We start from the raw sequence: 14,090 nt of genomic DNA on the forward strand, positions 1-14,090 counted from the left end.
TGTTCCCCTTGAGGCAGCAGAGGGGGAAGAGCTTCAGTGGAGGATAAGACTTTGTCTTAGGAGACATTTAGGGTTGCTGTATAATAATAAAATGTTTACTTATCTGAGTCTGAATTACTTTGCCACCATAGCTGACCTTCCTTCTGTGCTCCTCTGAGGCCAGAAACTGCAGTCTCTGGCATTTAGCACCTCATCCTAAAACAGCAGGAGACTAAGCAATGTAGCCTTTGTTCTGTCTCCACAGGAATTGCATAGCTTTAACTTTCAGCTGCTGGTTGAAGTCACAGGAAGAAAAAGGGACACATTGAAAAGTAGTTTTGGCCTTTGTTACTAAATTCTAAAAAGTATCCTATGAAAATTCCCTTAGAAAAAGGGGAAAGAGATGAGGGGGAAAATGGGCAAAGAGAGAGTGAGTGAGTGTCCTCCTCTCCGTGTCCTCATCATTTATACATCTTTCAGAATATATGGTCACATGGTAAAAAATGTATCAGAAGTTTACACATAAATTCAAATCATAAATTGAATAAGAAGTTTACAAAAGAGAATGTTTTCACACATATCCACTAGGAGTAATTATCTGGCTAAAGGTTCATCACCTGTCATAGTTCCACGGTTCATGTAGAGCGAAAAATTATAACTAAACCACTCTGGAAATCAGTCTGGAGGTTCCTCAGAAAATTGGACATTGAACTACTTGAGGACCCAGCTATACCTCTCTTGGGCATATACGCAAAAGATGCCCCAACATATAAAAAAGACACGTGCTCCACTATGTTCATTGCAGCCTTATTTATAATAGCCAGAAGCTGGAAAGAACCCAGATGCCCTTCAACAGAGGAATGGATACAGAAAATGTGGTACATCTACACAATGGAATATTACTCAGCTATCAAAAACAATGACTTTATGAAATTCGTAGGCAAATGGTTGGAACTGGAAAATATCATCCTGAGTGAGGTAACCCAATCACAGAAAAACACACATGGTAAGCACTCATTGATAAGTGGATATTAGCCCAAAAGCTCGAGATACCCAAGATACGATCCACAGACCATATGAAGCTCAAGAAAAAGGAAGACCAAAGTATGAATGCTTCAGTCCTTCTTAGAAGGGAGAACAAAATATTCACAGGAGAAAAAACAGAGACAAAGTGTGGTGCAGAGACTGAGGGAAAGGTCATCCAGAGACGGCCTCACTGGGTTATCCATCCAATATACAGTCACCAAACCCAGACAATATCATGGATGCTGAGAAGTACATGCTGACAGGAGCCTGATATAGCTGTCTCCTGAGAGCCTCTGCCAGAGTCTGACAAATGGCAGAGGCAGATGCTCACAGCCAAACATTGAACTGAGAATAGGGTCCCTAATAGAAGAGTTAGATAAAGGACTAAAGGAGCTGAAGGGGATTTTCAACCGCATGGGAGGATCAACAATGTCAACCAACCAGAACCCCCAGAGCTCCCAGGGAATAAACCACCAACCAAAGAGTACACATGGAGGGTTCCACAGTTCTAGCCACATATGTAGCAGAGGATGGCCTTGTTGGGCATCACTGGGAGGAGAGGCCCTTGGTCTTGTCAAGGCTCGATGCCCTAGTGTAGGGGAATGCCAGGGTGGGGAGGTTTGAGGTAGTGGGTGGGTGGGTGAGGAATCACCCTCATAGAAGCAGGGGGAGGGGAGATGCTATAGCAGGTTTCTGGACAGGGGAAACCAGGAAAGGGTATAACATTTAAAATATAAATTTAAAAATATCCAATAAAATAAAATAATAAGAAAGAAAAGCCACCAAGAAAATCATAAGTTATTAGTGAAGTTTTGTATAGATAAACCCAGTCAATATTTTATCTTCTGTCCCTTTATAAATTGTCAGTTCCCTTTTTATGACCTTTGGTTAATGGTTTTACAACCTCTTGGAATGTGCACTAAGTAGTGGAAGCAATTAACTGAGGACACTTGGAGACCGGCTGAGTTCTCATTGCAGTTTTGACTATAAGAAAGTACCTAATAGAGTACCATTATAAAGGAATTTATCGTTAAAAATTAGGAAGTCATCTGTTTGTCTATATAGCATCACTACGAGACAATACATCTTCGTAATTCTGCAAAGATCTGCTCAAAAGGGTAGCTAATACCTAGTGATTGTCATACATGTTTATTAATAATAGGAAAAGCATATTGATAGCAGGAATCTTTCCTAAAATGATTTTGTCATGGGCCATGGCTGTAGGAGCAAATTTGTTTTGGGTTAGTAATCCAAAGAAGACTCATCTCAGGAAGATAACCTGCTAGTTATTAGCTTGTCCTGCTCCTCACAACTAACAAACAAGTCATAGTTAATGAACACTGACCACATGAACTCTTCTGGGGTTTGTTGGCAAATCTGCTAATCCTCTGTTCTCCTTGTATCTATTTTAACAAGCTCTTCAAGGTCCACACTGTCAGATTCTGTAGCGGTCACTGGGGAACCTCCGGGGTAGTCTTTGTCAGAGCACGACCAGGCATGCGAAGCTCCAGTTCCACTACCAGCTGTGGGGCCAGGCCGCTCTCATCAGGACTTCTCACTTTGTACAGTGACTTAAAAATTTCACAATTGAGAAATATTATGATGTTGTCCTCATCACGTTTTTTTTTTGTGTGTGTGTGTAACATTGGCTGATCTCTAATAGCACAGAAAGCTCAATTCTCAGTCTACAATTCTTTCTAATGTATGTTTGGTACATGCATGCCCATTTTGTCACTTTGACTGTTACTAGCAAACTTTTGGGAAACTTTATGCTAATCATAAACATAGAAACCGTACAGTTCACCAGTTGTTTGCGTATTGTGACTTCACAGTAGCTCTTAAGTCCTAGCAACTTGTACCCTCTATTCTTCTGTATGACATCATGACTTCACTCAGTTGCAAAAGGATCTTTTCACATTGGGTTTTCCTTTTTTTTTTCATAAATTTATTTGCATTACATCCCTCCCAATCACAATCCCCCTCCCTTCTCTCCTCCCATTCTTATCTTCACAAAGCCATCCCACCATCACCCTCTCCTTCCCTGAGGAGAAGAGGAACCCACCCTTGGGTACCACCCTTTCTGACTCACACAATTCTATCCCCCATTCTTCTACCAGACTCGCTAGTTACACTGGTTTGGCTCTGGGTCCCTGCATCTGCTTCATTCACTGCTGGATGAAGCCTCTCAGGAGACAGTTATGCTAGGTTCTTGTCTGCAAGCATAGCAGAGTCATTAATAGTGTCAGGGGTTGGCTCTCTCTCCTGGGATGGACTTCAATTTGGGCCAGCCATTGGTTGACCATTCCCTCACTCTTTGCTCCATCCTTGTCCCTGTGAATCTTGTAAGTAGGAGACATTTTTGAATTGAAGATTTTGTGGGTGGGTTGATCTCCTTCTCCTTCCACTGGAAGTCCTGCCTGGCTACAGGAGGTAGCCACTTCAGTCTCTATAGCCCACACTGGTAGGAATCTGTTATGGTCACCCCCATAGCCTCCCCCATCCCCACCAATTTCCATCCTCTCCCCCAGTCCTCTCACACTCCCCAAATACCTGATTGCCATCCCCATACCCTTCCTGACCCCCTCTCCCACCGAGTTCCCTCTCTCCATCCACCTCTGATGACTTTTTTTGTTTTCCCTTCTGAGTGAAACTTACACATCTTCCTTGTTCCCTGCGTATTATCCAGTTTCTTTGGGTCTGAGGATTATAGCATGATTTTGCTGTATTTTATGTCTAATGTCCAATTTATAAGTGAGTACATAGCACATGGGTCTGTGTTACCTCACTCAGGATGATATTCTCAAGTTTCATCCATTTGCTTTCAAATTTCATGATGTCTTTGCTTCTAATAGTGGAATAGTAATCCCTTGTGTAAATGCACCATATTTTCTTCTATTCACCTTCCTTCTTTTATCTTTATCTTTTTTCTTTTTCTTTCCCTTTTAACCTCTCATCTTCCAGCACACCATGTAGTAGGTCCTGTGCATTCTCGAACTTTATGCAAGATTCCCAAAGCTTCCTTGAAAGGCCTAATGTGAAATATTTCAGGAAAAATGCAAAGTTAGGAAGATGCACTGTACTCTTAAATTCCCTCAATATCTGAGTGGCATTTATTCTCCACAGCCTGTCTGTTTCTTTTCCTTTTTCTAGAGTGTTTTCATTGTTAAGCCAGCTTAACAAATACATCTAGGTTCTATGAACACTGTTCTACAAAAGATACATTACCCTAGGAGGGATACTTAGCCTGAAGCACACCTGCTTTTCAGTGGAGGGTTTATCCCTAAACTCCAGGAAAGAATGCCAGTTCCAGGATGCCAGGCCTAGGGGCCAGGGTAGGCAAATATTGATGACTAATTGAAGAGTATTACTACGTGGGAGATATCGTGCTGTATATTTTATTTTATTTCAAAAAAATTTGAAAAAGACTACTATTCATTATTGTATTTTTAAACATAATCATCACCACCATCATAACACCCAAAATCTATGATAAACATAAAGCTAATAATAATACTTTACACTAAATTGATTTAGATTTACAAATATAGTACTGCTTTTCCTGTTCTGTTCTGAACCAGAAATTTTTTTTTAAGATTTATTTATTATATATAAGTACACTGTCGCTGTCTTCAGACACACCAGAAGAGGGCATCGGATCTCATTACAGATGGTTGTGAGCCACCATGTGGTTGCTGGGAATTGAACTCAGGATCTCTGGAAGAGCAGTCAGGGCTCTTAACCACTGAGCCATCTCTCCAGCCCCAGAAATTTCTTTATAAAGAGTTATCACTTAAATTTAGCTTCAAAGGTGAACAGGAAAAAGGCTTGTATAGGATCAAGAAAAAATATGCAGTAAATGATAATCATTTCAGGCTTTGTAGAGAGCCAAGTGTGGTGGTGCACATGAGCGTTCAGGAGGCACAGGCTGGCATCTCTTACAGGCTAGCCTCTTACAGGCTAGCCTGGTCTACAGAGCATATTCCAGGACAATCAGCACTAACAGAGAAACCGCGTCTTGAAAAACTAGATAGATAGATAGATAGATAGATAGATAGATAGATAGATAGATAGATAGATAGACAGACAGACAGACAGAGATGGATGGGTGGGTAGGTGGGTGGACCGATAAAAAGACGACTGTGAAGAAAACACAAGCTTTGAAAACAGTCACAGCTCAAGATCCTGGTTCCAGCACAGACTATATTTGACCTCAAGAAACAGATCTGAGCTCAGTAGGAACTCTCTGGTAGTAGCTCTTGAGCAATAGTGTGTTATTTGACCTTGGTGACCAAATTATAGGATATAAGGTTATAATTATGGGATCCCTTTTAATATTAGAAGACCTTTGTTTTCACAAAGAATCTATGAAGCACTCAAAATGTCCACAGAAGTTTCTCTTCTTTTTACCAAAATGGCTATAAGCACAGATATGATAAATGTTGCCAGTCTTAGCAGGCCGCATCCTATGGATGACTTTCTTGGCACCCAGAAGGCATTTTAGGCCATTAGAGCTGCCCAGTATCACACCCCTGTGATGATCCTCTGCCCGTGTCCATGGAGGTCAGCTGGGGACCAAAAGGCCGTATTGCTTAAAAAAAGAAAATCTCGGTGAGGGAAAATCTTAATCAAAGATGAATTTATGTGGTAATAGCTAAGGAGAGGGGCTTGTTATATGTGGAAGGTTCCTTAATTCCTCATCTGCCTCCAATAATGTTTCCAGAGGGTTTCTTTTTGTGTTAGGTGGGAAGAAACTTTGAGTAACCAGATGGACTAACTGACCTCTAGACTAACAGATGGACAAGACCTTGGCAGAAGTAGGGGTTAATGGGGTTTAGAGCCAAATAAAGGAATCTTTACTCCCCCTCTATTACTGGTGTTTTCCAAACCCTATCTGCTAAAGAGAAAAAGTTGTCCTGCAAGATGCAAGAATCAGATTTTGTTTCACAGATGTTCACTCCCTGAGTCTTTAGCTAGCAAATCAGGTAAATTAGTAATTATACAGCATCCTCCCATCTTACAAGGAAATACAGGGCATGCTGAGCCTCTGAGAGTACACACTGCAAACATACATAGACAACAGCTCCCTTGTCAGTGCTCTGATTTGTATGCTAAAAACATATCAAATATTAAAAGAAAATTAATATTTTAAGTCTCCATATTATTATATGTGTATATTTATAGCTATAGTACATTGCATTGAACTTCATACTTGAGTAGTGGTCTTGTTGGCTTCTAGGAACTGTAAAATTGAACAAAAGATGCTATGACCCAAAGGTCAAGAGCCTAGAGCTTGGTCCGTATTGCTGTGCTGTGTATCTGCGTGTAATATTACTGAGTCAGTTTTGGCCTTGGAAGTGATTCTTAACCATAGCGTCTTCATCAGCAGGATGGTAATAATAAGAATATTACCTCGTTAATGGTTTGAGCATTTCTGTATCAGTGTTTGTACAGCAGTTAAACTTGTGTCAGCGCCAAAGATGCTGTGTATACCTGCAATCTCTGCAGCCCAGAAGTACAGTGATGGGGTCTTGAGTTTGAGTCCAGCCTTGGCTAAATAGTTAAATCCCATCTCCAAAAAGAAAGGAAAAGAGAAAGAGAAGGTGGGAGGGGAGGGAGAACTGTCAGAACTTAGATGCCTATTTTTGTTTTTTGTTTGCTTTATTTTTTTTAAGCCAAAGTATTTTGCCTGTTTCTTCATGTAACTTGCAACATCATACACAATTTCAAGGAAAAAGGAATCCATTAAGTAAACTACTCCTGTTATGGCCAGGATTGTCTTTGAAATTCTGGTGAATTCTGGTGCCATCACCAGAAACTGACTTTGATATGATGACTTATGCTAAACATACAAATCCATAATTCAACATTCTTTTGTCTAGAAGTGAGAGGCCTTTGTTTTCTTTGATCAACTGAACTGACTCATGAGCTAGATATAGCTCTGGCTCATTCATCAGCGTGTGTGTGTGTGTGTGTGTGTGTGTGTGTGTGTGTATGTGTTGTGTGTTTAAAAGAATGATGGCATACATGTGACATAAAAGCAAAAGAGGATGACTTGAGGTGAGGAAGTTGACAAACTATCAAGAGAAACATGGGATAGTAGGGAGAAGGCATGAACAAGTGTATATTTTAAATGGCACAATGAAACATGTTACTTTTTAGGCTAATTTTTAAACAATTTTAAGAAAAACAACAGAAGTTTGTGACTAGAAAGAATGTGCTCCTGGTTATCCTTAGCTTGAGGTGGCTTTGACAACCCTCACCGGCTTTGTTGTGCATTTCTTTTCCTGTCCAGAAGTGGATTTAATGAAAGTGCTGGAAGCTGACCTAATGCTTCTTTATTTAGAATATTCTTTTCCAGAGTCTTGAGATCTAGTATTTAATGATGTGGTCGATCATGGTATACCATACAGAAAAATGGATCAATAAAGAAAAGCAAATACTACATGGTATCCATGAGCACATCAGACAGATGCTCTGTAATGACTGAGTGAAACGACCTGTGTGGTTCTGAACTTTCAAGCTTTCTCAAGACCGAATCTAAGCTGCTGCCAGGATGCTCTCTGCTCAGGATAGCAGAGGACCAGGGGACCCTCACAGTTTCCTTAATGATCAAGACAGTGTCTAGGGGACTGTCAGTTCCCTCTCTGCCTCTAAACCTAACCCGAGGTTTAACTATATGCTTTAAACTAAGAAAATTCTAGTTCTTGAAAATATTGTAGTTGTGTAACATGAAAATCACACATACACATACACACTCCCATGCACATGCACACATTTTATGTTCTATTTTCCTATACTCCTGTCTACAAATGTGTGTATGTATGTACCTCTCACAGTTAAACTGCGCATTGATTCTGAGTGTTTTCTATTCTCATCTCACTAATTTGCTAGCTCATTCATATATAATAATTGAATATTCACTAGCAGACTCTTATTTTGTTCACTATTATTTTTCCTGCTAATTAAGGAAAGACCATATTATTCCATTTTATGCAAACACTTTGTGTTCTGAAGAATATGTTATCATCAGTAGCCGCCATGTGCCTATTCGTCCCTGTGCATCTGCTCTAGGTTCTTATTGACTTAGCCCACTGCATTGGTCAGATGCAGCTTGCAAGGCCACACTGATGCACTGTTATGTACCTGTTCCTCCATGGAGGTGGGGTTGGTTCCCTTTCTTTTCTTCCCAGGCTTTTTTCTATTTAACTTGTATGAGCATAGTTGACTGAACCTTTGCCTGCTCTTATGCAGATTGAATAATATTGGATAATACGTATTTATAATAGCATTAAGTACAAGGTAAGCTTTCATTAAATGTTAATAATACTGTGAATGACATCAACAGTTATTTAACTCATACATCATTAATGACCTGTCTGGTTGCCAAAAGTGATTTTTAAAAAAAAAAATACATAACAAATTCTAGGCAATAATGTTGAGAGAGCCTTGAATAAGTATAACACTAAATACTTTGTTTCAGGTGACCTGGGTGTCCACAGCGGGGAAGAACTGCAGCTCACTACCACAATCACCCATGTAGATGGACCGACTGAGATCTACAAGTTGACCCGTAAAGAAGCACAGGAGTAGTAGGCTATGGTATGGCACTGGGCTGGAATTGTCTCTCTGTCCAGCCTCTTCCCCTGAAAAAGATGTCCTACTATACAGAGAGCAGTGAAAAGTGAATGCCTAATGCTTCTTAGGTATAGTTTCTTAGAACAATGGATGGACATTTGTCAGATGACCTCCAATGGTGGCTGTTGTAAGACTTCTGCCTATGTAGCATATGATAACAAAAACTGATATGACACATTTTTTCTGTGATCATTGTTAATTAGTGACATAGCAACATCTGTAGCAGCTGGGTTAATAACCCTTACATAGAGGGATATATAGGATGGTTTGGGCCAATAGGCGTTATATTGAGTAGATTATGGTTATTTTTTTCTGTTTTAGATTCTGGGATATGTTTAAACATTCTTTGCAGGCCAAACATTTGCTGATGTCATAGCATTTTCACTCTCCTCCATGGGCACTTTTTTTCTATTTATATCACCAAGTAGCCAACAGAGTTATTCAAGTTGTCAGTACAAATATATCCACTTTTTAAAAAATGGATTACTATAAAATAACCAAACTTCATGAGAAATTCTATCTTACCAGAGGCATTTCAGCTTTTAAACCAAATCTGTGTATTTGATACTAATCTGTCTGTTGGATGTGGATTTTGAGAAATATTTGCTAAATTACCCAAATAGGATTTCTTTTATTAAATGGCCTTTGGGTCCTAAAAAGCTTTTTAAACTTCTTGCTTGAAATGTGTTTTCTTTTGATAAGATGTTTCAAACAGCCTCCAAAACTGTAAATCCAATCATTTGAATAAAATGAATGTAAACATGCACTCCTTCCTGCCCCAACAATTCTCAGGCACACAGATTCAAATCTCCTTAGACCTTGGAGTACTCAGGAACTGGCAGAAATAGCCTGAGTATTTCTGGAGATGAAGCAATACCTTCTGTATCGGGTATTAAGCCTCTCTAGGCCAGCAAGGAATGCTCACATACATGAGGAATCAGATGCTTTAGATCCTCATACACATATCTCATTCCCATACCTGTAATAGCCTATGGTATTGTTTTTCGTTTGTTTCCTTTTTATTTTATTTGTGCTTTTTTAATGCTAAAGAAGTCACATGGCATAGCAGATAAAATCCTGAATTTGAAAGGCAGTTTTCTATCAAAGGTCTATCATGTTCTAGTTGTGTGACCTTGTTCAAGCTCTGACATGACCGTTCTCCAGCGTACAAGCAGCATTCATAAAGTGTAACTGTGTTCAGGGCCACAATGAAAAAATAATTAATGTACATGGAAATGCTTTATCAGTTATACATCCATACAAATAGATTCACTTTTCAGTCTTACAAAAATTTCATGAGAGTCTCATTTTTTAAGTAGTGCTGATTGAAACAAAGTTTGTGGCATATTCTGTCTAATTGACCTACCTGGCAAACCCCATCCTCTGTTTTTCCTAACTTTGGCCAGAACCATGGTAAACAGTGACAGAGAAAGTACTTAGGTTTGGCTCTTGTCTTTATGCCTTTTTCTAACCTGGTGAGTATTAGATAGGTGTGCAGTCAATTGTACCCAACATCCACTTACTGATCTGACACCTGAGAATAAATAACCAAGTGTAGCCTGTGCCTCTGTTTCTTTTAGAGCAAATAAACTTCAAGCACTATAGTTATCTCCCCTTCTAGAAAATGGCATGAGGTGTCTCTATTCTTTAGGATTGGATAATAGTCTGAGGGAGACTATTAAATAAGTATTATTTTTCTCATGGTCAAATGATAGAGAGTAAAGTATTGGAAAAGTCATAGAAGCTATGTAACTTATAGGATATTAGTCTAGTTATGTGCCAAGATGTTATATAGAAAGACACAAGATGAGCCCCCACCCCTGTGCCCTTGGAGCCAAAATAAATATCATTTTCAATGTCATAGTAAGAGTTGCTAGGCTGCTTTAAGTTTTATACAAAGAAGTAATATGGTTAGAATTACCTCTGAAGCAAGGGAAGGCTTGATAGACCCAGCAATAAGCTCATAGGCCAGAGCCAGTCAGCAGCAGAGAATGTGGAGAAGGGTAAATTATTTTGGAGATAAAACATAGCAGACATGGTCTGAATGTTACGAATGTGAGCTTCATAAAGAAACAAGGTAGAGTCAAATTTCAGATCCTTGCTGAGAAGTGGACTAGCAGGTCCCTGGCTCATGTAAAGATCACTGAATGAAATGTCAGCATGCCCATAAATAGAAGAAGCCAAGAAGCTCAGAAAAGGCCCTTCCTAGAATAGTTTATAGTTCCCTTGAAAAGTTGCATTACCCCAGAAAGAATGGGCTTGGGGATAGGTCTAATGGGACTCAACTTCAGGAACTCATTTTTAACCGTGAGCTTCATTTGCAAGTCTCTCTCATCAAATCCAGAGACAGTATGTCCTAGTGCCAATCCAGTTACACTGAGAGTCTTGTCAAACAGTGTAGTCTTCAAAGGAAGGAGAGCACTTTGAGCTGGGCAAACCATTGGAAAACATCCTGAAGGGAACAATGAACAATTCTCATCAAGAATGAGGAGTATGCCTGGGAAGAGCATCAAAGATCAATGATATGTAGCCAGGTATGGCCACATTCAATATGAGTGAAAAATGAGAAAGGTTAAGAAGTAACGTGGTTTTCAAAGAAGTCAAGAACCAGAGTGATGCAAACAAGGCAGTACTGGGCTATCCAATGCCCAGACGCTCAATATAAGTGACTGGAGCATAATGGATGCAGTTTGGGGTGTGTATGGCACTCATATGTATCAGGGGGAATGTTGGACAGGAAAACAGAGCAGGGCCAATGGGTGGACAACAAGGAGAAGCTGGCTGCTCTGAGTGGAGCCAGAATAAAGGCACTGATTTTGAAATCTGACACCAGGAATTAAGGATAGACAAGGATACGATTAAACAAAAACCCAAAGAATACCAGTGATTAGGATCTAGAAACAAGTTGAAGACTTCGCTCTGAAGAATTGAAAGTACAATTTCATTGCACGCAGTAGAGAAGTACTCGGTAGGCAGTGAAGGAGAAAATTGAGGAACATAGGAGAAAGTTTGCAACCCTAGGACGGCTACCAAGAAAGTCTAGCTAGCTCCAGTCTGCGAAAAGTATCTGGGAAATGCCTGAAAAAGTGAGAAAAAACTATTAGAGACGATTATATCTGGTAGAAAAATGGCTATAAGTACCAGTTTTACATATGTACACTACTAAAATGAATCTTATAAAATCTTAAGGATATTACAAAAAAGATTACAATTATCTTCCCATAAAATAAAATTCACCAGTATATTCAGCAAATACATAAAAAATCAAATCACTTTTATTTGGCTATAATAATGTTTTTTTAATGTATGTTATGTCTACATTTTCCCCATTGGGGGAGAGAATATTCATCAAATTGAAGTAAATCGTTCCACCTATGACCCTCATGTTTTTATCATTTCTTAAAACTGAGACAATTTATTCTAACAATTCTGTGCCTGAGTTCAAGCCATACAAGGGCTTGTGCAAGGGACTCTAGAAACTGAGCTCCCAATGCAACATACAGAGTGAAGCACCTGTCCTTTAGCTCCACCATTCTAGATCCTTCCTCCTGTCGGTTGTGTGTGTGTATGCAGAGAAATAGGTACTATTTAAAAAGTTCTTGTACACTGCTACCTGAAAATAGCTTTTAATGTAGGATTTTGATCAGGGAAGGTGAGTGAGTGAGTGAGTGAGTGAGTGAGTGAGTGAGTGAGTGAGTGAGGAGCGAGCGAGCACATTTTTCTGATCCTTATCTCACTCTGGATGATGCATAGGCCAGTGTTCTCCAGAAATGCCTTCTTGATTCGGGTTTACTTTCTTCCTGCAGGCATTCATCCTCAGGGCAGGTGATGAAGCCAAGTTGCTGGTGCATGCTGACCCTCATGAATATGCTTTCGTATCTTTATGTCCCAGGATCATTTTTATCCTGTCACGTTTACAAGAACATTTCTGACATGCATACGTTTACTTTTACCATGTATTAGTTACTTTTATATTTCTGTGATAAAACACCATGAGAAATACAATTTACAGAAGGAAAGTATTATTTGGGTTTATTTTTTATGGTCGGGAGGTGGGGAAGCATGTAAGCAGCATGAGGCCTGATGGCAGGAACAGAAAAGTTAGGGCTTACATCTCAGCCGCAAGCACAAAGAAGAGAGAGAGAAAACTGGAAGTAGGGTGAGTCTTAAACTCTCAAAACTGGGCTTCAGCAAAATACTAACTCAGCCCAACTTCACCCCATAATGTTCCTTCCCCAAGCAGCTATGTCAGCCGTATTCAGATACCATTTCTTGTGTAAACCACTGCATTGTCTCCTCTGATAAATAGAATTTCCTGGTTTGTAACTACATCAGTAGCCCCTTTTCCGCTGACATCAGAGGGGTCTTCCAGGGATGTTTAAACTCAGGTGTAAAGAGTTTTCTCTTTTCTCACCGATGCACATACTCTTAGAGTTAGAAATGTCCATTAGTGTTTGTATCAGGCCTTTCCTTTCTAACTTTCCTTTTTCGTGCTGACTGTCCCTTGCCATAGCTCCATGTGCACCCCTTCACAGTTTCCACACAGTTTCCCCATTATTGCTGATTATCCTGTTTGGTTTCTCATTAAACCAAAATACTGCACCGAGAATACAGTAAGAATAAAACAGTGCTCTGACCGGAACAGGGTAATGTGAAAATGGCCCCTCTTGCATGTGCTGGTTAGAATAGGTATAGCTTCCCTAGACTCCTTACCAATAAGAATCATCATTGTTAGGAGACGTGGCCTGTTCAAACTACTCCCATGGGACTCCCAGCTCCTTCTCCAGCACCATTCCTGCCTCCATGACAATACGTGATTAAACTTCTGAAGCTCTAAGCTGACCCCAATTAAATGTTTTCCTTTGTGAAAATTGTCATGGTCATAGTTTCTCTTCACAGCAATAAGACCCTGTGCTAAGGGTCAATACTTAGAAAATAGCACTACTTTTTTTATTATTTCTCATGACTTATGACCATGTCACCACTAACACATTTAGACATTTAAGTATTAGCAATATTGTATATTCAACAATATTTCTCATCCTTTTTTCACTTCTATAAGACATTATCTCACGCTGAGGCCTATTATTCACAGGAATCCTAATGTTTAGCTTCTTAAATAAGTGCTACATACGAGCCGCCACACCTGGCTCATACTTTTTGTCCTCATTTTAGAAATTTACATTTGTCCCTTTACTTTTCTCACATACAAATTCAGTGAATAGAATGTACCTTAGCCTTTAAATAAATTTTTGCTCATAAGTTGTTAACTTTCATTTCAAGTACAAGGTATTTTCAGTCTCAATACATAAGTATGTACTTACTCAACACCAGAAAGCCTTTCATTTTCCTGTACCTTTGCTATGTCTAGTTCTGTCCGATACAAATGTAAAAAACATTTAAAAAAGAAAGAAAGAAGAAAGGAAGAAAGAACAAAAGAAAGAAAGAAA

General features: G+C 39.5%; 1 protein-coding gene across 4 annotated transcripts in view; it reads left to right on the plus strand.

Annotated features, from left to right (window-relative positions):
- Positions 1-13,511, plus strand: part of Wls (Wnt ligand secretion mediator) — a 123,174-nt gene extending 109,663 nt beyond the window's left edge. For 2 of the 4 annotated variants that reach the window (XM_087628137.1, NM_001085353.1), the window contains 1 exon segment: positions 8,486-9,406. In XM_087628137.1, the coding sequence (XP_087484263.1) occupies positions 8,486-8,595 (110 nt within the window). In that variant the 3' untranslated portion in view covers positions 8,596-9,406. 4 annotated transcript variants of the gene reach the window in all.
- Positions 13,512-14,090: the final 579 nt, after the last annotated feature.

The sequence above is a fragment of the Rattus norvegicus genome, chromosome 2 (genome assembly GCF_021556685.1).
Source record: "Rattus norvegicus strain SHRSP/BbbUtx chromosome 2, alternate assembly SHRSP_T2T, whole genome shotgun sequence".
Taxonomy (NCBI): Eukaryota; Metazoa; Chordata; class Mammalia; order Rodentia; family Muridae; genus Rattus; species Rattus norvegicus.